The sequence below is a fragment of the Trichoderma evansii genome (genome assembly GCF_050947405.1).
Source record: "Trichoderma evansii strain SZMC 28006 chromosome Unknown GGI43scaffold_3, whole genome shotgun sequence".
In the NCBI taxonomy this organism is placed as follows: domain Eukaryota; kingdom Fungi; phylum Ascomycota; class Sordariomycetes; order Hypocreales; family Hypocreaceae; genus Trichoderma; species Trichoderma evansii.
The window spans coordinates 173,858-192,518 of NW_028145203.1; the positions used below are offsets into that span (position 1 = coordinate 173,858).

The window sequence follows — 18,661 nt, forward strand, 5'->3', positions numbered from 1 at the left end:
GACCCCCACCCACTGATAAGAACCTCTTCATGACCTGACTCTTGCCTCCCGTTGCCACCTCTGGATGGAGTGGAAACATGCTCACGGCAAAAGCTGCGGCTTAGCTTTCTCGAACGCTTCTATGCATAAAAAATTAAAATTCTCAGACACGGATAAAATAGTGCCGCGCCAGCTCCTCGTATAGCGCGTCAAAGCCCCTGGTCCCACCAGCATCAGCCGAGGCCGCGACACTAACAGACGCTAGACGCTCCATATTTGGTGCTAGCACTACCAAGCTTGCCTAAGTAATCTTTATCTCCGTAGCGCCGTGTGGCAAATTGTCCGAACGCGTATTGCTAGCGCAGAGTAAGCGGTGATGTTCCATCAGGGGACGCCTCGCCAAGAAGCGCCGTGCTCTGCCTAGGAAAAACACGACCCGGGTTGAGCCGTCTTGGCCATTGATCCGGCAGTATCGCCGGTAATATTTTCATCGACATTGCGCTTGCCTGATATGACGACAGACAGCTCTTGGCGGTGCTTGGCAGGTGTTCAGATGTACGTTACAAGAGCTACGGCATGAGAAGATGTGAAAAGAAGAACAAAGTTATGGTAGGTAGCTAGCTATTGGCCGCCCGGTAGTTTAATTAATGGGGGGAAGCTAAAAAAAAATTTTAAGTAAAACGTGGCAAAAAAAAGTGAAAAAAAGAAATGACACCTGAGGGATTCGAACCCTCGCCTATTTCTAGACCGCGAAACTAGAGAGCTGAGAACAGCAACACCTGAACACGGCGCCTTAGACCACTCGGCCAAAGTGCCTTGAGATTTGATTGACAGGCGGTCCACTAATGTGTTTCATACGAGGCGTTGCAGCAGATGCGCTTGAGATGTTGAGATTTCAGCTATCGCAATCTTTTGCCGCACTTCATGTATAAAAGGCAAAAAGTATTGTATGTTGTTGTTCTATATGAAGAATACAATCGTATGCAATAGTCTCTTAATCGCTTTTTTCTCTCTTCTTTGTTTTTGAGAAAAGAACCGTTTCCCCCGGGGCTTGACTCTTGTGTTTCCTACGATCCCCAATCACTAATGATTGCTCATTTAAATTTCTATTTTTACGCATTACTCTGAGCTCGTAACAATCGTCTTTAATTCAGAAATAAAATCTACCGTATGTTCTTACATCTTGTTGCATTTGTAGTTGCGTATTTAGGGCTTAAACAACCTCTACACATAGAGTTTGATTCAACTGCCGCCTTGAGCCCAGGATTCCAAGAGCTATTCTCTACACCAACTCTCAATCGAGACCGCCAAGAGATCTTCTTCAGCTATAATTAGTATGCCATGTCAGCCACGCTTGCTCCCGCCTCCAGCCCTGAAAATCGCACCTGTGCCGAGTCTAGCTCAGATCGTTCTGCAGCTAATGCAATGATTAAATGGAAACGTTCCAGAAGGCGTCATCTAAGATGTAGGCATGCCTGCAGATCTAGACGCTCACTCCTTAACTAAACAATGCTAACCATATTGCTAGAATAATGGACATATTCGGGTCGCACCAGTGGCCCAAGTTCGCGCGAGAACCCACCACGGCCAAGCTCTCAAGCCACCGACCCAAAGTACGTAAAACCAATATCGATGTCAAACCTAGAGCTTCTGATGAGGCTGTTACAAGCTGTAAGTACTATCTAACAATCTAGGGACATAATTCTTAGCAATAAACGAGCGATCCTGGCCCTCTCCTCACGCCTATGTGTCCGCAATCCACCACGTGGAACGCATATCAAGACTAAAGTGGCCGACAACACATCATTTATGAGCACAGGGACCAAAAAGAGGAGAAATAACATTGAGAAGGCTTCAGATATTGGCTTTGTACTAGTATGCTAAATATCTCACAAGGAGCTCAACGGCTAGCATATGACAAGCTTCGAGTTCATGTAATAGATCCAAATTAGTAGCTCATGTTTATCTACCTAGATAGGTATCTAGACAATATGGATCAAACTAGATAGTCGGCCAAGTTGGACAATGAGTCAAGCTTGGCTGGATTCACCAAGCTGACCTTGACTCATACGAATCTTGGAAGCTTCTGCCTTAAAGTGAAGGCAAAGATCCAGCTCTGTGGCTCAAGGTGCTCCGAAAGCGGAACGCTCGTTGATAGTGGGTATCGCCATTCTTTACAATATACTAGCGTTCTTCATTTATCGTCACCAAAGTCAGATACAGTGGCGTAATTAGTTTTCACTCCAATTTTTTGTGTCGTCCAGCCATTCATGTCCGCGATCAGTATTGTTTGAGCAACAATGCTGGCAAAATCATCAATGGCTTCAGCGGGTCGTTTCTGTAATTGAGACAGATTCGGTAGCTGTCAGCTTTACGGAGTTCATTGTAAACAGCATATCTGTCTTCACCACTTCGGCGCCCTGCATGGCTAGTAGATTCATCGTATTCTCGAGGCTCCTGCTCTATATGCTGGGAGAATAGAGAGAAGATGTCAATATTGTGAAAAGTTTCCAAGAGTACCCAGGTGGCTGGCTGGTGGCTAATTTAAGTATAAAGTAACACCTAATGAATGGCACGATCAGGTCATACTTGATGACGAGATCTAGTCGCATCGCTATTTATGGAATTTATTAGATTGTTGGATTTTTTTTTTTCTTTATGCTTCCATCTAAGAAATATTCTTCAGGTGCCAATGATATCTCATAAAGTCATGTCACTTGCTTGGAGAAACAATGTTTATGCTAGACACTCATACCTTAAGCAAAAATCCAGCCTAGTAGCTTAGTTGTAGCTAGGTCAGGGCTTGTAACTACACCTCCGTGGAGAAATTCGCCCCTTAGTCATAGCAACGGCCACCCGAAAATGGCTATTCCGCTGATTTCCTTCAGCCACTGACTAATTCTCGAACGCTCATTGGCTCGGCAGAATCCGGGGACAATAGGTACTTGAGTACTTTCTCGTAAAACGACCATGACATGATCGATTTCCGCGGTTCCTGAAGCTGAGCCGAGAAATTGATTTCTAACATCCGCATCTACCCTCCCCACCTTGAACCTCCAAAGCTTGAAGCATCCGCCCTTTTGACGCTGTACACCAGCATGCACTGCGTCTGCGCTGCATTTTTATGATACAATGATGAACGTCTCTTACTCTACCGGCCGCGCTGCGCTGCGCCTGAGCCGCTCTTCTTTCCGCCACTTGTGCGGCTCCAGAGTAGCCGGCTTTGCCTACCACTCCTACCCTTTGCCATCCAAGATCCCCGAACCTCCCAGGAGCGACGACATCTCCAAAGTCTCTATCGCCCAGCCAGAAGCTTTACCTCGTGTCCACGAGACACGGCCGCCCTTGCAGCATGACGCCGCGCCCAAGCCGACCGCCGCGCCTCAGGTCCAATCTCAGCCAACCCCTTCTCCAGCAACATCACAAACTCCCACAACCGCCAAGGCCAGCGAAACCAATACTCCAAGCGCAAAGCCCGCAGCACGACCTCGTTCAAAGCTCCGACCTCGCAAGGCGGCCATGAAGCTCACACCCGCTGCTGTCGATCAGCTGCGTGCACTGCTCAACCAACCCGATCCGAAGCTCATCAAGGTCGGTGTAAAGAACCGGGGCTGCAGCGGGCTGGCCTACCACTTGGAATTCGTTGACAAGCCTGGCGCTTTCGATGAAACGGTGGAGCAAGATGGTGTCAAGGTCCTGATCGATAGCAAGGCATTGTTCAGCATTATTGGTACCGAGATGGACTGGGCAGAGGATAAACTGAGTCAGAAGTTTGTGTTTAAGAACCCCAACATCAGTATGTGATATCCTGCACAAATAGTGCATTGATTGAGTTTTTCTTTTGAGTATACCGATGACTAACTGGTAGCAGAGGAGCAATGTGGCTGCGGAGAGTCATTTATGGTCTGAGAGAAGATTGAGGAGGTCTAGACGACGATCCCAACGACAGATATCGGCGGATGCCGAGGCGGATATACAAAGGAATTGTACGATGGCGATGTTTAGAGAAAAGATTATTACGAAGCAAGATCCTCGTGAGAGAGACCTGCTTAGCCAACCCACATAAGGGTTTCATTATAATTGTGTTGATACAAGAACGTTACGAGCAAGGGAACAATTAGGCAATAGTATTATGGGGCAATGATACCGGCGTTAGGTTAGAGGTGCAAACTGTCATTGATCATAATACATTTCAAATATACTTTATAAGCAATTTAGCTGGAATGAAATACGACGTGAGATATGAGATACCCACGATTGATATTTAAAAATCGCACTTTTTAGTATTTTTGCCTCAGTGCGCAGAGTGACAGCATCAGTTTGAGTTGCCGCATAGCCTATTCCAAATTTCCCTCGGAGCTATCATGACCACACATAAGTTCTGCGTGTCATAATAGGCTATTCTGCGCTACATCGGGAGCAACGCCATCCTTCAAGCCATGGCGCTGATGTCACCGCAAATCCAAAGCAATATCACGTGACCAGGCGCCAGCGTGAGTGTTGCTATCAATATGGCGACGCCAATGAATGTTGCGTATAAATCGTCAAAGCGTGGCTGGGCACGTCGCCTATGCCCGTATGAATATATATTTGTGTGTGTGCACTTGTAATACATCTTAAACCATTTGCATTTCATCTGAAAAAGCTCTCCAACGTCACCAGATATCGGAACAGTTGAATTGTATCTAGCAATCACTTATATCGTACCACTCATCCAAAAACCCCAAGTTCATCACACAACTAGCCATATCCTCTTATCAGCATTAAGCATGGCACCTACCATCCAAAAACGCAGAGTGGCATTACCCACTGCCACAAAAGCATCATCAACTTCAAAAATCCGAAAGACAGTCAAGCCTACACCCAGAACTCTCAGCGTCTCAAATACCATCAACAAGCCAGCATCCATTCCAGCGGACATGCAGCCTCAGCTGCTTCGTATAGCGGAAAGCCAGCGCACAGATTTTGAGAAACGCGTGTGGACGGCGCTGTGTCAGATTCCCCGCGGACGGGTCACCACATACGGCTTACTGTCTACATATCTGGGGACGTCGCCACGAGCCGTGGGCAATGCGCTTCGGCGAAATCCTTTCGCGCCTGATGTACCTTGTCATCGCGTTGTGGCGACGGGAGGATCTTTGGGCGGCTTCAAGGGCAGCTGGCCCAAAGATGGAGAAGGAATTACGATTACCGAAAAGAAACAGCTATTGAGAGGCGAAGGAGTCAAGTTGGATGATAAGGGAAGGGTGCTGGGGACGGTCTGGTCCAATTTTGAGTGACGGAAGCCTGAGATGAAGAAGCTTCGATGATATGATGCGAGATAATTATATGTGGCGTTTATTGGTATTGCTTTATGGTATGGAGCTGGGTATACAGCTTTCAATATTTACTTTCTAATTAATATGATACTTGAATGACGGATCTGATGCCTCGCCAGGCTTGTATAAGGCCATGGGAACTCCCAAAGCGGGTGTCCCAATGAGGTCTACCTGTAACTTCTGTGATGCCCAATCACCACGATACTCGATCCTTTCAAACTGCTGCGCAAGGCGAACCACTAAAGGAAAAAAGTAAACTTTTGTTAACTAACTTATTTGCACTCAAAATAGGGTATCAGATAATCTCAACTTACAGCAAAATGCCATTTCGGTCATAGCAAAGTTCTGGCCAATACAGATTCTGGGACCTCCAGAGAATGGAATGTACGTCCAAGGCTTGGGTGTCCAATGCTCCCATCTCTCAGGGCTGAATATTTTTAAGTCTGCAAATTTCTCAGAAGTTGGTGGATATAAATCCGCACAAGTGTGCATGCCGAGAACATTTATGGTGACGCTGTCTCCCTTGAGAAGAACGATATCGGGCTCCCCAGGTCTCCCAGGGACGGTCGTGGTCTCCAGGGCTTGGCGCATGTTGAGGGGGATAGCCGGATGAAGCCGAAGGGTCTCGTTGAGTACGTTTTTGAGATATGTTAGATCTTTGAGAATCTCATAAGTTGGCATTGCCTGGGGTCCCAGCTTGTTCAGGATCTCTTTGCGCAGCCTGGCCCACATCTGAGGATAATTTGACAATTCGTACATTGCCCATGATAAGGTTGCTGCCGTGGAGTCTCTTCCGGCAAATAGCACAGACATGATTTGATCTCGGATCAACTTTGGATCTCTGGTGTAAATGGCGATGCTATGTAGGAATGAGAACTCCAGGTCTGATTTAGATAGTTCCTGAAGTCGTGTCGGACTGATGGCCAAAGTTCGTGCAATAATTGGTTCGATGAATTCCTCTATTCTTTTGATTGATCGGTAATATTCACCTTTGGGGATCAATGGTGCAATGGGACTATTATGCATGAGTTAAGTATCTAATAGCGTTAAATCAAGGGCGGATGTACTAACTTGAGGACAAATATATACATTTGCATACGCTGGACAGTATGTATCGCATTGAAAACTTCATTATTGGGACTGAGATAGATGTGTCAGCAGACTGTAACTGTCAAATGAGAAAACTACACTCGATTAGTAAAACTGTATGAGGGATCCTTACAAATCTAAGCTACCTGCATTCTCTCCAAGCAGAAACTCAGTCGTAGTATCCAACGACCAGCGGTAGAATAGGTCCTTCAGGTCAATAGTGGTGCCAGAAGAGGGTATCTTGGAGAGAAGTTTGTCGGTGCAAGCATCAAAGATGGCCAAATTACGCAGTCTGTCTTTGGCGAACATGGGTCTGATCATACTGCGGCTATCGTGCCAAAGCTGTCCGTCCACACCAAAGATGCCATCTCCAAGAAAGGGATGCCATAGTTTATGCCACATGGGCCCATGGCCAAAGTCGGAGAATTTTGTCGCTAGAATCGCTTTGATCTGACCTGGATCTCTGGTGATGAGGACTCGCTTGGCGCCTGTCAGGCTGAATTCGGCAAACGTCCGTTTTCCTGAAGGCAGGCTATCGAGCTGATCGGTACACCAATCGACGAGTCTATTGTGATATTGACTTTTGCCAATCTCATAGTATAGCTTGGAAGCTGTATCATGATTGGGGGCGATTAGGCGGCAATTACTAACGGAAGAGGAGGGCGAAGAAGAGATGATGGAGTAAGGTTAGGCTTACCGGATAGCAGGTTGCCTGCTAGGACAGGCGCCCGAGCACCGCCAGCTCTCCTAATTATGATATCTGAAGCAAGATGGCGAAGCCATACTAGAATGGTGATGGTCGGTATGAGACCGATAATAATTGTCAGGGTATAGCTTGAGAAGCAAAATAGAGAGAGAACCATGGCGGGAGAGAAAGAAATGCATGGTAAATGAAAGAGGAAAAACGAAAGTGGAAGAGATTGGAGAGGGCGCAAAGAAGAAATACGATACGACAAGCAACGCGTCTGATCACCCGCTCAAGAAGATGCGTTGAAGTTACACAAGTAACTCGACGCTAAGGAGAACCAGAGGCCAATATTGCGATCAGAAGCGCGAACTGTACCATGAAGGACATCTCGAGCTAGACCGTAAAGACTAAAAAGCAGCTAACTATTGAGCTTCTTATTGGAGAGAATACGAAGTCCACTCCAGGCTCAGGGTCAAGGCTCCAGACAGGGGAAAAACCGGTGCCTGGAACATAAAAACAGAGTTGAAGCAAACACGAGAGCACAGAATCCTACGGCCTCTTTCCGAGGCAAAGGGAAGCTAAAGAGCCTCAGCTACTGATAATGACAAACAGCATCGAGCTTTTCGCATTTGGGGTGCCCATTCGAGCCAGACATGCTAAGCTACATATAGATAACAGCACACAGACATGTATTTTAGAGCCTTCCCACGGATTGCCTCATTCGGATAGAGAGACATGGATAACAGAGCCAACGTCTACAAGGTCGTGTCACTGCACTTAAAATGAAGATGAAACAGAAAACAGGGCAAACTCCTCAACAAATGAACGTCAGAGCGTGTATGGCGAACCATGGTTTAAATAAATGCGACGGCCGCTGGATAGGAGCAGCTACTAGTTCGCGGATGGCTGCAGCTTCAGCTCAGGGAGCTGCGGCTAGTAGCTTGAGGCGCGACTGCGAATGGCTGATATACGAGCAATCAGGTAAGGGAGGCTGCTGTGGTGGGGCTGCACAAGTTGATGCGATGGCAGGATTGCTAGTGAAATACTGGGGTAATGATGGTCGTGCAGATGTGCGATTTTGAACATTTGATAGGTTTTTACTTATATGCAGCGTCAGCCTATGAGGTGTCCAGTGAGATGATCAAGATCTGTTGGATCGGATACAGTTTACGAATCTGTCGGATCTGGGGCCTGCACGAGCTTATCTGTAATATGTACATAGTGGTTGCATTGCGTCTTTTGTCTCTATTACATGGGATGAAAGACAGGAAAACGCCGCAAAAGAAGCAAAAAAGCAACTGTCAAGTTTCCCTTTATTTTTCTATACAAGGGGCAAATTATCTCAGTCCTACCTATTGATGATGAGCGAAATACAGACAACAATAACAATGACATGCGTGGTTGTGCACGAGACGCCCGGGCCAAGCGAGACTTCCGGATTCTGGCTATTCTTCCAACAACTACTAGTCCTACCTAAGTACAGGCCAACTTTGTCCAAAGAGCAGCAGGTTAATAGCGACGGGAGCCGATGTTTGAAGCCGACGAGTTAAGCCATCTCCATCAACTGGCTTGTTTGACACTTGTAGTCGGTACTTGAATGCGAAGCTTTTTCCAATGCAACATTGTCTAGGTTAGCAGCAGGCGGCCATGTACCCAGGTACCCCGGCAGTTGACAGGGCTCTTCGGCACGCCGCTTCGCCGGCACAACGATGATCCGCTCCACCAGTCGGCGAAACTCGGGTACCCCCGTCGCCTGCCACAAGCTTAGGCCGAGCAAGCCAGGAATCGGTTTCCGCATTGAGAGCTGTGCGTCTTGAGCATCAAACCGCCCAAAAAAAACCTCCAAAAAACGTCTCGTCGACTCGACTTGCACGTTCTTCGCCCTCGTTCTCCTCCTCACACCTCTCTCCACTCAATTTGGCAGCTGCCACTCTTTCCATCACAATGTTCAACATTGGCCGTAGCCGCGCGGCGGCGTCGGCCCTCAGCGCCGCAAAGGTACGGAAACGTCGCAAAAGCTGCTCCCCATTTTTTCAACCCCTCGATATAGCAAAAATACAACGTCAGAGTAACTAACCCGGGCTTTTGCTTCCTACAGCTGCACGTCACCCCCTCCGTTAGACTGCCTGGCATTGCCCAGCAGCGAAGAGCTCTCAGCATCCACGAGTACCTGTCCGCCGACCTGCTGAGAAAGGTAATAACCTCACCCTATTCACATGCTTAATGGCATCTTCTCGCGCAGCATCCGGCTGACACGGCTCTCCGATTTTTTCACAATAACAGTATGGCGTTGGTGTCCCCAAGGGCGCTGTTGCCAAGACCGCCGCAGAGGCCAAGGCTGTGGCCAAGGACATTGGTACCGGTGACCTCGTCATCAAGGCTCAGGTCCTTGCTGGTGGACGAGGAAAGGGTACCTTTGACAACGGCCTGAAGGGCGGTGTCCGCGTTATCTACTCTCCCCACGAAGCCGAGATGTTTGCTCAGCAGATGATCGGCCACAAGCTCATCACCAAGCAGACCGGCGCCGACGGCCGTCTGTGCAATGCTGTCTACATTTGCGAGCGCAAGTTTGCTCGTCGCGAGTTCTACCTGGCTATCCTGATGGACCGTGCTACCCAGACCCCCGTCATCGTCTCCTCCTCTCAGGGAGGTGTCGATATCGAGACTGTTGCCAAGGAGCAGCCCGATGCCATCACTACGACCTACATCGACATCAAGACCGGCGTTACCGACGAGATTGCCCGCGGCATCGCCACCGGCCTGGGCTTCAGCGAGCAGTGCATTGAGGATGCCAAGGACACCATCCAGAAGCTCTACAAGATCTTCCTCGAGCGTGATGCCACCCAGATTGAGATCAACCCCCTGTCTGAGACCTCAGACCACCAGGTTCTCTGCATGGATGCCAAGTTCGGCTTCGATGACAACGCCGACTACCGCCAGAAGGAGATCTTCGAGTGGCGCGACACCACCCAGGAGGACCCTGATGAGGTCCGCGCTGCTCAGTCCAACCTCAACTTCATCAAGCTGGATGGTGACATCGGCTGCCTTGTCAACGGTGCCGGTCTGGCCATGGCTACCATGGACATCATCAAGCTGAACGGCGGCCAGCCCGCCAACTTCCTCGACGTCGGTGGTGGTGCCACTCCCGCCGCCATCAAGGAGGCCTTTGAGCTCATTACCAGCGACGCCAAGGTCACCGCTGTCTTCGTCAACATCTTTGGTGGTATTGTCCGCTGCGACGCCATCGCCAACGGTCTCATCAAGACTGTCGAGACCCTCAACCTGAAGATCCCCATCATTGCCCGTCTTCAGGGTACCAACGTCGAGCTTGCCCATCAGATCATCAACGAGTCTGGTCTGAAGATCTTCTCTATTGATGACCTGCAGAGCGCCGCCGAGAAGGCTGTGCAGCTGTCCAAGGTTGTCAAGTTGGGTAAGTTTACGGCCCAATACTATGACGAAATTTGAAAAAAAGAAAGAAAAGAAAAACAACACAAAAAAACATAATTTTGAGGAAAGAGAATCACCTGCTGACGGTAGTAATTGAATTTTAGCTCGCGATATTGACGTTGGTGTTGAGTTCACCCTGGGTATCTAGACGGTAACAGAGTCGTAAGACTGGAGGCATGGATTCCTTGTAATGTCTGTTTTTGAGGTAAGGGGGGCGATAGGAGCAAATCAACCAATGGGCAGGGGGGGACTCGGAAATGCTGCGGCGGTCAAGGCATTTTGTTGCTTTTTCAATAGCATATGTCGACGTATTTTACGTTGTAGATGAACCAGAAGAAAAGAAAAAAGAAACTTTTTAATTCTGCCAAACTGTAGCCAAGGGGCCAGTGAAGTTGGGGATTCCGGGGATCGTGTTTGTTGGGGAGTTGCTCCGCAAGCTTCCAGGCGATAAGACGAGGATGATCTGATTTGATTAGAGCTTTCGTATCCTGCTTAGAGCACTCGCTATGCTTTAGGGAGAAGGAGACGCCATGTCAGCAGCCAGTGGAGTTTCATAGCGATAAGAAGTTTGAAAACTCGGTCTTACAAGGACTTGGGATCATTTGGCAGGCATCCATCGATTATATGTGCCCATATCTACGGAAAATGACGGGGAGCACAGCACAGATAGCTCCAAGATCAATCAAGAAATCGGGTGATTGTGGAATGACCATCAAAGGAGAGCGCGTATTTACAATACGCGGTCAGCCGTCTAGAATGGCACAGTCTCAGTGTGCGGCGTGGATCGCGATTTTCATTCAGCCCGGTGGTTCGGAAGTCGTTCGGTTATTGCGTTGGGCGCTGGTCTCGGATGAATGGCAGTGCCTGCAGGGGGGTCCATAGAAGAAGCGTGCGAGGCGTGTGGAATGCCGAGATTTTAGGAGGGTATTGTGTGCATTGCGATGGAGAAGAGCGGGGATGCCGCTATTTTTTCTTTTTTATTCCATGTGACGCTGCTAATTAATCAATTAATCGACATTTCCAACAGTCTCTATTGATTTGGAATGACGTTGGGGGCAGGATGGAATCTTGGACGCAGGCAGCATGCACAATTACTTCATAGGTCCTTCATAGCCGGTGGTAAAATTAGTGGTCTTAGTAACCAGAGCTTAGTCACACAGCGCCACTTTCAGATCGAGCCCTTTCCACAGGCGCCAAATTGGGCAGCATTGACCTGTTTTAGTTTTTTGCAATGCCCATTATCAGCCCTAGCTGCCGCAGTGGATCAGCCAAGCCAGGAGGGCAAAAAAAAGATTGACGGTGCCCTTGTAAGGCTTCAATGACAAAGTACTGCTCTAGCTATCTGTACCATATGTTTCCTCTTGATTCAGGGCCAATTTCACTGTTTATCTGTTAATGCTGCCATGTACCTCCTCCGGCGACGGCGTGGTGCTAACCCAAGCTAACCCCGAGAATTGTTGGTTCGCAATTGCGAAATACCGACCGAGCGCCGAGAGACTCAGATCTGGTGGCTGCGCGTGTCAGTGAGCTGCAAGGGGGGTGTGCGCAAGGTGTGTGTGTGCTGCCCTGTCGGCAGTCTTCGGGTATTGCGTGCGTGTAAGAGAACAAGAGAGAATTTTTAATAGTTCTATCTATTATTATGCCATATGACTCCTAGTGTCGAGGATATATAACATCCTGTTCATCTCCACGGTTTCTTGTGGCTTTTTTTCTTTTGACTCATCGACAGGAACCCACTGGCAAACCAAACAAGCTTTCCTTTTAAACATAAACACTGCCCTGAGAAGGATCACACTTGACTTTCTTTCTTATACACTCAAACGAAAGCAACCACACAACTAAGAGGTTTACACAACGAACCTCACACACTCTCACTCAACTCTCATCGACAACTCGACACTTCAAAAACCACAACCACAATCACTATGCCTTCTCAAGGACAAAGCTGGTGGGCTCGCCACTGCACTCCTCGCCCTCCCATCAACCCCGTCGTCGTCTGCACCTGCCACTACTGCTACAACAAGCCCGCCGAAGAGCTCGACTACCCCAAATCGTCCGACAGCTCTGCAGCCGCTACTCCTGCCCAGTCTCGACCAGTCAGCCCCAGGGGCTCGACTTCGTCTGAGCAGAAGCAGTAAAGCAAGACTTCTCTCTTTCGACGACGACTACAAAAGTTTCTCTTTTTCGCTTTTAGAGACTCGATAGATCTGGACTTGATGCACATGGATCACATAAAACATACACTTGAAGCGGTTTAATTTCTGCTTGTTTTCCCATCATTCAGCGAGCAAATGCAAAACACCACACAAAAAAACGGCACTTCCCGACCTGGTCGAGGTCGGCGCCCGGCCCCACTTTGGGTGCGCCATGCCGGGCAAAGCTGCAAAAAATCACACGCCACACTTGGAGGGAAAATAGGGGACATATTGGGATGAAAGGGTCAGGGACAGTAATAATAGCACACGGATATTTGCGATTTGGTTAGCGATGGAATTTTGGAATACCCCCTTTGTTGAGAATTAATAGCATCTCCTATAAATATACCTTTTTATACAATAATTTTTGTTTGCTTCGTCTTATTTGTGATGTCCTATGTTTTGTAACAAGTCGTATACGTCTTTCTTCGGTATATCCGAATCGCGCAGAAGCGCTTAGGTGTGATTTACGCTGAAGTCATGCAGAAGCACGTTGACGTCACGCATACCCCAAATGCATCTCATCTCAGTCGACATCTACAGACATAACAACTCACATTTTCAGTTAGATACCGTTATTAATTGATTTACATTTCATAGTAATTACAAATTATACACTTTCTGCCCATTGTACTATTATGTCGCCCTCTATTGACAGCGCTATTCTCACTGCATTGAACCTTGACAAAGATCACACCACCATATCCTCCGCTGGCGGATCAGGTTTCTCATCGACCTTTAAGCTCTCAACCACAAAAGATGGCCAGCCCTTTGATTACTTTGTCAAGACAGGCTCTGGTGATGGAGCCAGAATAATGTTTCAAGGTAATAAACTCATTTATTTCTCATTCTTCTCTAAATCCCAAGTTTCGTAGTGCTAATACACTCCCTCCCACTTATAGGCGAACATGCCTCTCTCAACGCCATCCACAACGCTGTCCCCAACTTCTGTCCCAAATCATACTGCCATGGCCCCATGCAGCAATCCAACAAGTATTTCCTCGCTACCGATTTCCTTCAACTTGGCTACTCCGACTCAAACGGCTCGGGCATCTCCCTCGCGGCAAAGCTGGCCAAGCTCCACACAACACCGGCGCCTATCCCCGAGGGCTTTGATAGCCCAATGTTCGGCTTTCCCGTCGCGACATGCTGTGGAGATACAGAACAGGACAACTCTTGGAAGTCATCCTGGGCAGACTTTTATGCTGAAAACAGGCTGCGCTATATCATGAAGCGGATTGTAAAAAATCATGGGCCGGATGGTGAAGCAGCCGACATGGTAGAAAAGGTTGCCAGCAGGGTTGTCCCACGGCTTGTTGGAGATGACCGGATGAGCATCACGCCAGTGGTAATACACGGTGATCTCTGGAGTGGAAACCATTCAGTAGGTCAGATCGCCGGAAAAGGTGGCCGTGAAGAGGTTGTCTTCGACCCTTCCTGCGTCTATGGCCACTCAGAGTACGAACTTGGAATCATGAACATGTTTGGAGGATTCGGCAGCTCTTTTTTCAGAGAGTATGAAAAATTAGTTCCAAAAGCAGAGCCCGCAGAGGAATGGAATGACCGGGTCTCACTCTATGAGTTGTAAGTGTTTCCAGATTGCAATTTCCCAGAACACAAATACAGGCGGGAAGGTAAGGATGCTAAAGACGTCTCATAGATATCATTATTTAAACCACTACGCAATCTTCGGGTCTGGATACCGTGGAGGGGCCATGTCAATTATGAAGAAGCTCGTATCAAAGTATAGTAGTTAAGTTATAAAAGATTTAAATACTCCACTGCAGAGATCTATCCATAATGGCCAAAATAAGAAATCAGGTAGAGAGAATATGTACTAGCATGTACAAAAGCAGAAAAAAAAAAATGAATAAATAATGAATAAGAAAAAGAAGCATCAAAACGCCTTCCTGGTGCTCGCTATGGTGTCGTTGCCATCTATCATCAAGCGTATAACCACCTCATCCAAGTTGTCTAATTGCCAGCATGCTCCAATACCCGACATAAAAAAAATCTTGTATCAAATCAAGAGGCCAACATCGCTTGTCTCTCTGGTCTGTTCTCTTGCGCCTGTTCTTGTTGCGCCGGTCTTTCCGAAACAGGAAGCTGTGCGTTCGGGACCGTGGGAAGTTTCTGGTTGACGCCAGACATCTCCGCTTCTAGCGCGGCGAGCTCGTCTTCTACGTCTTCCTCTTCTTGCGCCGTGATACGGGTGCCGAGCATTTCGCTGATTTCCTGTAGCGCAAAGTTAGCGTGGAAAAGAATGAAAATGAAAATATTAGATGCGCAACAGAGAGGAGAAAATGGGGAAATACATTTTGATATGCAATCGCCTCCGCATTCTCTTCCATCAGCTTCTCCACGTGCTCAATGCCTCCCATCTCCGCGTGAATCTCCGACAGCACTTTTGTTCCCTGCTGTAAGCCAAATACCACATCTTTCTGTATTTGCGCAAACTCAACGCTGGCGGTGAGCTTCTCCAGCTGCTCCAGCTGCGCATCGGTCTTCGATAACAGCGACTCTTGGTACTTCTTTCGCCGCAGCGCAAGCAACGCGCGCTTCTTATCGCCTTTCGCGAGCAGCTGCTTGGCGATTTCCGTCTCTTTATTCGTCAGGACGGTGATGCGACGCTGGTACTGGTGTAGCCGGTCGCGCTGGATCTTCATGTCCAGAATCGCTCTGGAGTTTCTCTCCGTTAGCGGGGAGGCGGCAAATGGCGGGCGGTGATGATGCTTCATACTTGTCCTGCTCGGTAATCTTGCTCTGTTTGCCACCCATTGTGAGATGATTTCTATGCTGCGCGCTCGGCCGTGTGTTTCTTCGTCAATCGACCGTGAGTCCGCACACTGGGAATGAACTAGTAGAAAAGCAACAAGGGACGAAGTCGGCGGATGACGAGGGTCCTTGTCGTCATTGTCTCGCTGTATCATGTGGCGCCGAAAGCTTTATCGATAGACAGGGATTATGATAGGGAATCTCACTAAACTCGCTATTTGCACAGGTGCTGATCCAAACTGAGTAAGTCGTCATGAGTGACATGAAAGGCAATCTGATGTACTCTTTTGCGATAAGAATAGTTATTTTTGCCTGCTTTGACTTAATAGTTCTTCTAATTTCCCTTCCATCTTCTATTCCACCAATTTTGATTCTAGGTGCATTGTATTAAGCGCTCTTATACAAGAATTGGGCTTGTTCGCATATAGCCTAAAATGGCTAGCGTTGGTACTAAATCCATGCATCTCTGAGTGCTGAATTGACAGCGGATTTTTTTATTTTTTTGCGCCCAATCGACACTCATTCTTCATCAGAAAGGGCGACAACGCCGCCGGCAGGCAACATGGCTCCAAATTTCAAGTCTCGGCTAAACCTTCGTCAAGGTCTTGATCGAGATGTATATCAAATCATCAAGAAGATGGAAGACAACAATGATGGCAAGCCGTTCAAGACCGTCTCCGCTGCGTACGATGCCATCAAAAAATCCAACTCGAGCCTTAGCAGGCAGAAGAAGCGCCCACTCGAAGACTCGATAGACCGAGTTTTACAGTTCCGTAAGGAGGAGCTGGAAGATTCAGAGGATTCGGAAGCCGTCATTGAGGAAATGGAATCAAAGAAAGTGGACGACGATCGATTTTTGCTGAATCGTCAATTGACGAAGCACTGGAACGTCGACCCTGCGCCCCAAGCCACCAATGAGCAGCCTGCGGCCAAGAAACGACGAATCCAGATCGATGGCGAAGACAAAGACGGCGCAACAAGCGGCGTTGAAACCGGTACCGAAGCTGCAGTTAACGGCGACGCAGTGAAGGATACAACGAAAGCAGATAGACAAGACAAGACAATGCAAAAGAAGTCGCCCAAGTCTACCCGTTTCAAGGTCGAGCAATTGGAAGAGCCACTACCGCTGGGAGGTGTTGGCGAAATGCATCGCCACTTGCTTCGCCAAACAAGATATCTGCTCAAATGCCCAGAGCTCTACGAAGGAAATGGCTGGAGAAGAGTACCCGGAATGCTCTTGTTTGGGCCCCCAGGAACTGGCAAAAGGTCACTTATCCGAACCGTCGCGGCGAATCTCGACGTGCCTATAATCACATTAAACGGCTGCCTTGAAGATCCGGAACGCGTGGAGAAGAGCTTGGCCGAGGCCTTTGATGCGGCCATTGGCCTGGCACCCAGTATCGTCTTAATAGAGGATCTAGATTGGCACATTCCCAAGCCGGGAGGCACCAATCACAACGAGCACGGTAGAAAGGTGCTCAACCAAATCACAAGACAAATGCAAAGAGTTCAACAGGAACAAGCCAATGTTCTTGCCATGGCTACAACATCAAGGTTAACCGATGTCGACCCCGTTGCGCTCGAAGCCGGCCTATTCGAAAGATCAATCCAGATGAGAGTGCCGGATCAGGAGGCTCGGCATGACATCCTGAAAGTGGTTACAAGAAACAAGCAATTATCTGATAGCCTGGACCTTGCAGAGGTCGCAAAGATGACCCATGGTTTCGTTGGCGCAGACATGGTTATCGTTACAACCTTGGCAGAGCAGGCAGCACAGGAGCGAATTTTCAATACAGAGGATCCAGAAGGGCGGCAGCTGGAGCTCCTTACCCGACCTCCCCGCAGAGACAATATGGATGTGTCAGACACCATCTCTTTAGATCTGAGACAGCCCGCATTTACAACGTTGCCTATAGAGCCTTTGACTCTCGAAGATTTCCGACTCGCCATCAAGGGCTTCACGCCCTCTCTTCGGAGAGAAGGTTTTACTGTGATTCCAAGCGTCACATGGGACCAGGTCGGCGCCTTGGAAAAAGTACGCGAGCAACTACACATGTCCATCATTGGTCCCATCAAGAACCCAGAACTCTACCAAGAATTTGGTCTCAGGCGTCCTGCCGGCGCCCTCCTCTGGGGTCCCCCTGGATGTGGTAAAACACTCGTTGCGCAGGCCGTTGCCAATGAGGCACAGGCCTCCTTTATCCTCATCAACGGCCCCGAACTGTTGAATAAGTACGTCGGTGAGTCCGAGCGGGCCGTGCGCGAACTCTTCCAGCGAGCTCGTTCCTCAACGCCCTGCATTCTCTTCTTTGACGAAATTGATTCCCTCGTACCCCGTCGAGACAACGCCTCCACTGATGCTGGCGTCCGAGTCGTCAACGCTCTTCTAACAGAGCTTGATGGAGCTCAAGATCGCTCAGGGATCTATGTCATGGGCACAACCAACAGGCCCGACATGATCGACGCCGCAATGCTCCGTCCGGGCCGTCTCAGCGTCCGCCTCTTCGTCGATCTTCCCACCCCTGAAGAGCGTGTAGACATTCTCCGTGCCATCTACAAGACCGCTCACGCCAACGCCAGCGAGGCCGAATTCGCCAGGCTCGCGGCCGTCGCCTTGGATCCGCGCTGTAAGGACTTTAGCGGCGCTGATCTTGGCGGCTTACACATCAAGGCGGCAGAGGCTGCGCTGAGGAAATTCATGCTGGGCAAGAAAACGGCGCGGGAGATTGACGAGGAAGACTGGGAGTATGCGCTGGATAATACGCGGTGCAGCGTCCTGAACCCGGATTCGTATAGGAAGCTGGATAAAAAGCTTGGAAAGGGGGAATAGTAATAGAGTAAAAGCTGCCAAGTCGTCAGCCTGGGAAAAGGGAGTTTTGGATTTACGACATGTAGATATACCAAGCGGACGCACATAGATATCGTACAGACTCGCGTAGAGGATACTACGTACAGCATCTTGTCCTCTTTATTACCTTTTGGGGTAGTAGTCGATTTTTCTCCTGCGTACATCATTCGATCGAATGCAATGTGACCTTAGCCGCATGACAACCCAGGGCGTTTTAACCAAACGTGACACTCGGCAAAACGCTGTTCGGGATGATTACCGCCAATTCCGAGTGCCGGCCTGTCCATCAGAACCTGGTCGCCCAAAACCCCCACCGCTC

At 48.7% G+C, this 18,661-nt stretch overlaps 7 protein-coding genes and 1 non-coding gene across 8 annotated transcripts; 5 read left to right on the plus strand and 3 right to left on the minus strand.

Annotated features, from left to right (window-relative positions):
• Window positions 1-688: 688 nt before the first annotated feature.
• On the minus strand, window positions 689-795 carry GGI43DRAFT_t56. Its single transcript has one exon. It is a non-coding gene; the product is annotated as a tRNA-Leu (tRNA).
• A 2,120-nt stretch (window positions 796-2,915) lies between these two features.
• Window positions 2,916-4,365, plus strand: GGI43DRAFT_395259 (Fe-binding Fe/S cluster assembly protein ISA1). The gene is made up of 3 exons (XM_083204853.1): window positions 2,916-3,775; window positions 3,851-4,180; window positions 4,235-4,365. The coding sequence occupies exons 1-2, from the start codon at window positions 3,112-3,114 to the stop codon at window positions 3,886-3,888; spliced, it is 702 nt and encodes a 233-aa protein (XP_083063767.1). The 5' UTR covers window positions 2,916-3,111; the 3' UTR covers window positions 3,889-4,180; window positions 4,235-4,365.
• Window positions 4,366-4,422: 57 nt separating this feature from the next.
• On the plus strand, window positions 4,423-5,400 carry GGI43DRAFT_395262 (methylated-DNA--protein-cysteine methyltransferase). Its single transcript, XM_083204854.1, has one exon. It carries the CDS (start codon window positions 4,749-4,751, stop codon window positions 5,256-5,258), a length of 510 nt encoding a protein of 169 aa, XP_083063768.1. The 5' UTR covers window positions 4,423-4,748; the 3' UTR covers window positions 5,259-5,400.
• On the minus strand, window positions 5,373-7,497 carry GGI43DRAFT_431031 (cytochrome P450; the record flags this gene model as incomplete). Its single annotated transcript, XM_083209363.1, has 5 exons — window positions 7,084-7,497; window positions 6,520-6,997; window positions 6,369-6,437; window positions 5,612-6,312; window positions 5,373-5,536 (listed from the first exon to the last, which is right to left on the minus strand). Exons 1-5 carry the CDS (start codon window positions 7,247-7,249, stop codon window positions 5,373-5,375), a joined length of 1,578 nt encoding a protein of 525 aa, XP_083063769.1. The 5' UTR covers window positions 7,250-7,497.
• Window positions 7,498-8,726: 1,229 nt separating this feature from the next.
• GGI43DRAFT_234212 (succinate--CoA ligase (GDP-forming) subunit beta) lies at window positions 8,727-10,910 on the plus strand. Its single transcript, XM_083200573.1, has 4 exons — window positions 8,727-9,072; window positions 9,173-9,268; window positions 9,358-10,507; window positions 10,629-10,910. Exons 1-4 carry the CDS (start codon window positions 9,019-9,021, stop codon window positions 10,670-10,672), a joined length of 1,344 nt encoding a protein of 447 aa, XP_083063770.1. The 5' UTR covers window positions 8,727-9,018; the 3' UTR covers window positions 10,673-10,910.
• Window positions 10,911-13,357: 2,447 nt separating this feature from the next.
• Window positions 13,358-14,307, plus strand: GGI43DRAFT_380159 (Fructosamine/Ketosamine-3-kinase; the record flags this gene model as incomplete). Its single annotated transcript, XM_083202939.1, has 2 exons — window positions 13,358-13,544; window positions 13,622-14,307. The coding sequence occupies 2 exons, from the start codon at window positions 13,358-13,360 to the stop codon at window positions 14,305-14,307; spliced, it is 873 nt and encodes a 290-aa protein (XP_083063771.1).
• A 40-nt stretch (window positions 14,308-14,347) lies between these two features.
• On the minus strand, window positions 14,348-15,631 carry GGI43DRAFT_234310 (ESCRT-III subunit protein VPS20). The gene is made up of 3 exons (XM_083200576.1): window positions 15,460-15,631; window positions 15,035-15,398; window positions 14,348-14,954 (listed from the first exon to the last, which is right to left on the minus strand). The coding sequence occupies exons 1-3, from the start codon at window positions 15,495-15,497 to the stop codon at window positions 14,745-14,747; spliced, it is 612 nt and encodes a 203-aa protein (XP_083063772.1). The 5' UTR covers window positions 15,498-15,631; the 3' UTR covers window positions 14,348-14,744.
• A 1-nt stretch (window position 15,632) lies between these two features.
• On the plus strand, window positions 15,633-18,475 carry GGI43DRAFT_234257 (protein RIX7). The gene has a single exon (XM_083200574.1). The coding sequence runs from the start codon at window positions 16,057-16,059 to the stop codon at window positions 18,322-18,324; it is 2,268 nt and encodes a 755-aa protein (XP_083063773.1). The 5' UTR covers window positions 15,633-16,056; the 3' UTR covers window positions 18,325-18,475.
• Window positions 18,476-18,661: the final 186 nt, after the last annotated feature.

Coding starts and splice junctions, on each gene's coding strand:
- GGI43DRAFT_234310 (XM_083200576.1), bottom strand. CDS start 15,497: ATGGGTGGCAAACAGAGCAAGATTACCGAGCAGGACAA. Junction 15,399..15,459: donor AAGATTACCGAGCAGGACAA/GTATGAAGCATC, acceptor GAGAAACTCCAG/AGCGATTCTGGACATGAAGA. Junction 14,955..15,034: donor AGGCGATTGCATATCAAAAT/GTATTTCCCCAT, acceptor TTTGCGCTACAG/GAAATCAGCGAAATGCTCGG.
- GGI43DRAFT_395262 (XM_083204854.1), top strand. CDS start 4,749: ATGGCACCTACCATCCAAAAACGCAGAGTGGCATTACCCACTGCCACA.
- GGI43DRAFT_395259 (XM_083204853.1), top strand. CDS start 3,112: ATGATGAACGTCTCTTACTCTACCGGCCGCGCTGCGCTGCGCCTGAGC. Junction 3,776..3,850: donor GTTTAAGAACCCCAACATCA/GTATGTGATATC, acceptor AACTGGTAGCAG/AGGAGCAATGTGGCTGCGGA.
- GGI43DRAFT_234212 (XM_083200573.1), top strand. CDS start 9,019: ATGTTCAACATTGGCCGTAGCCGCGCGGCGGCGTCGGCCCTCAGCGCC. Junction 9,073..9,172: donor CGGCCCTCAGCGCCGCAAAG/GTACGGAAACGT, acceptor TGCTTCCTACAG/CTGCACGTCACCCCCTCCGT. Junction 9,269..9,357: donor CCGCCGACCTGCTGAGAAAG/GTAATAACCTCA, acceptor TCACAATAACAG/TATGGCGTTGGTGTCCCCAA.
- GGI43DRAFT_234257 (XM_083200574.1), top strand. CDS start 16,057: ATGGCTCCAAATTTCAAGTCTCGGCTAAACCTTCGTCAAGGTCTTGAT.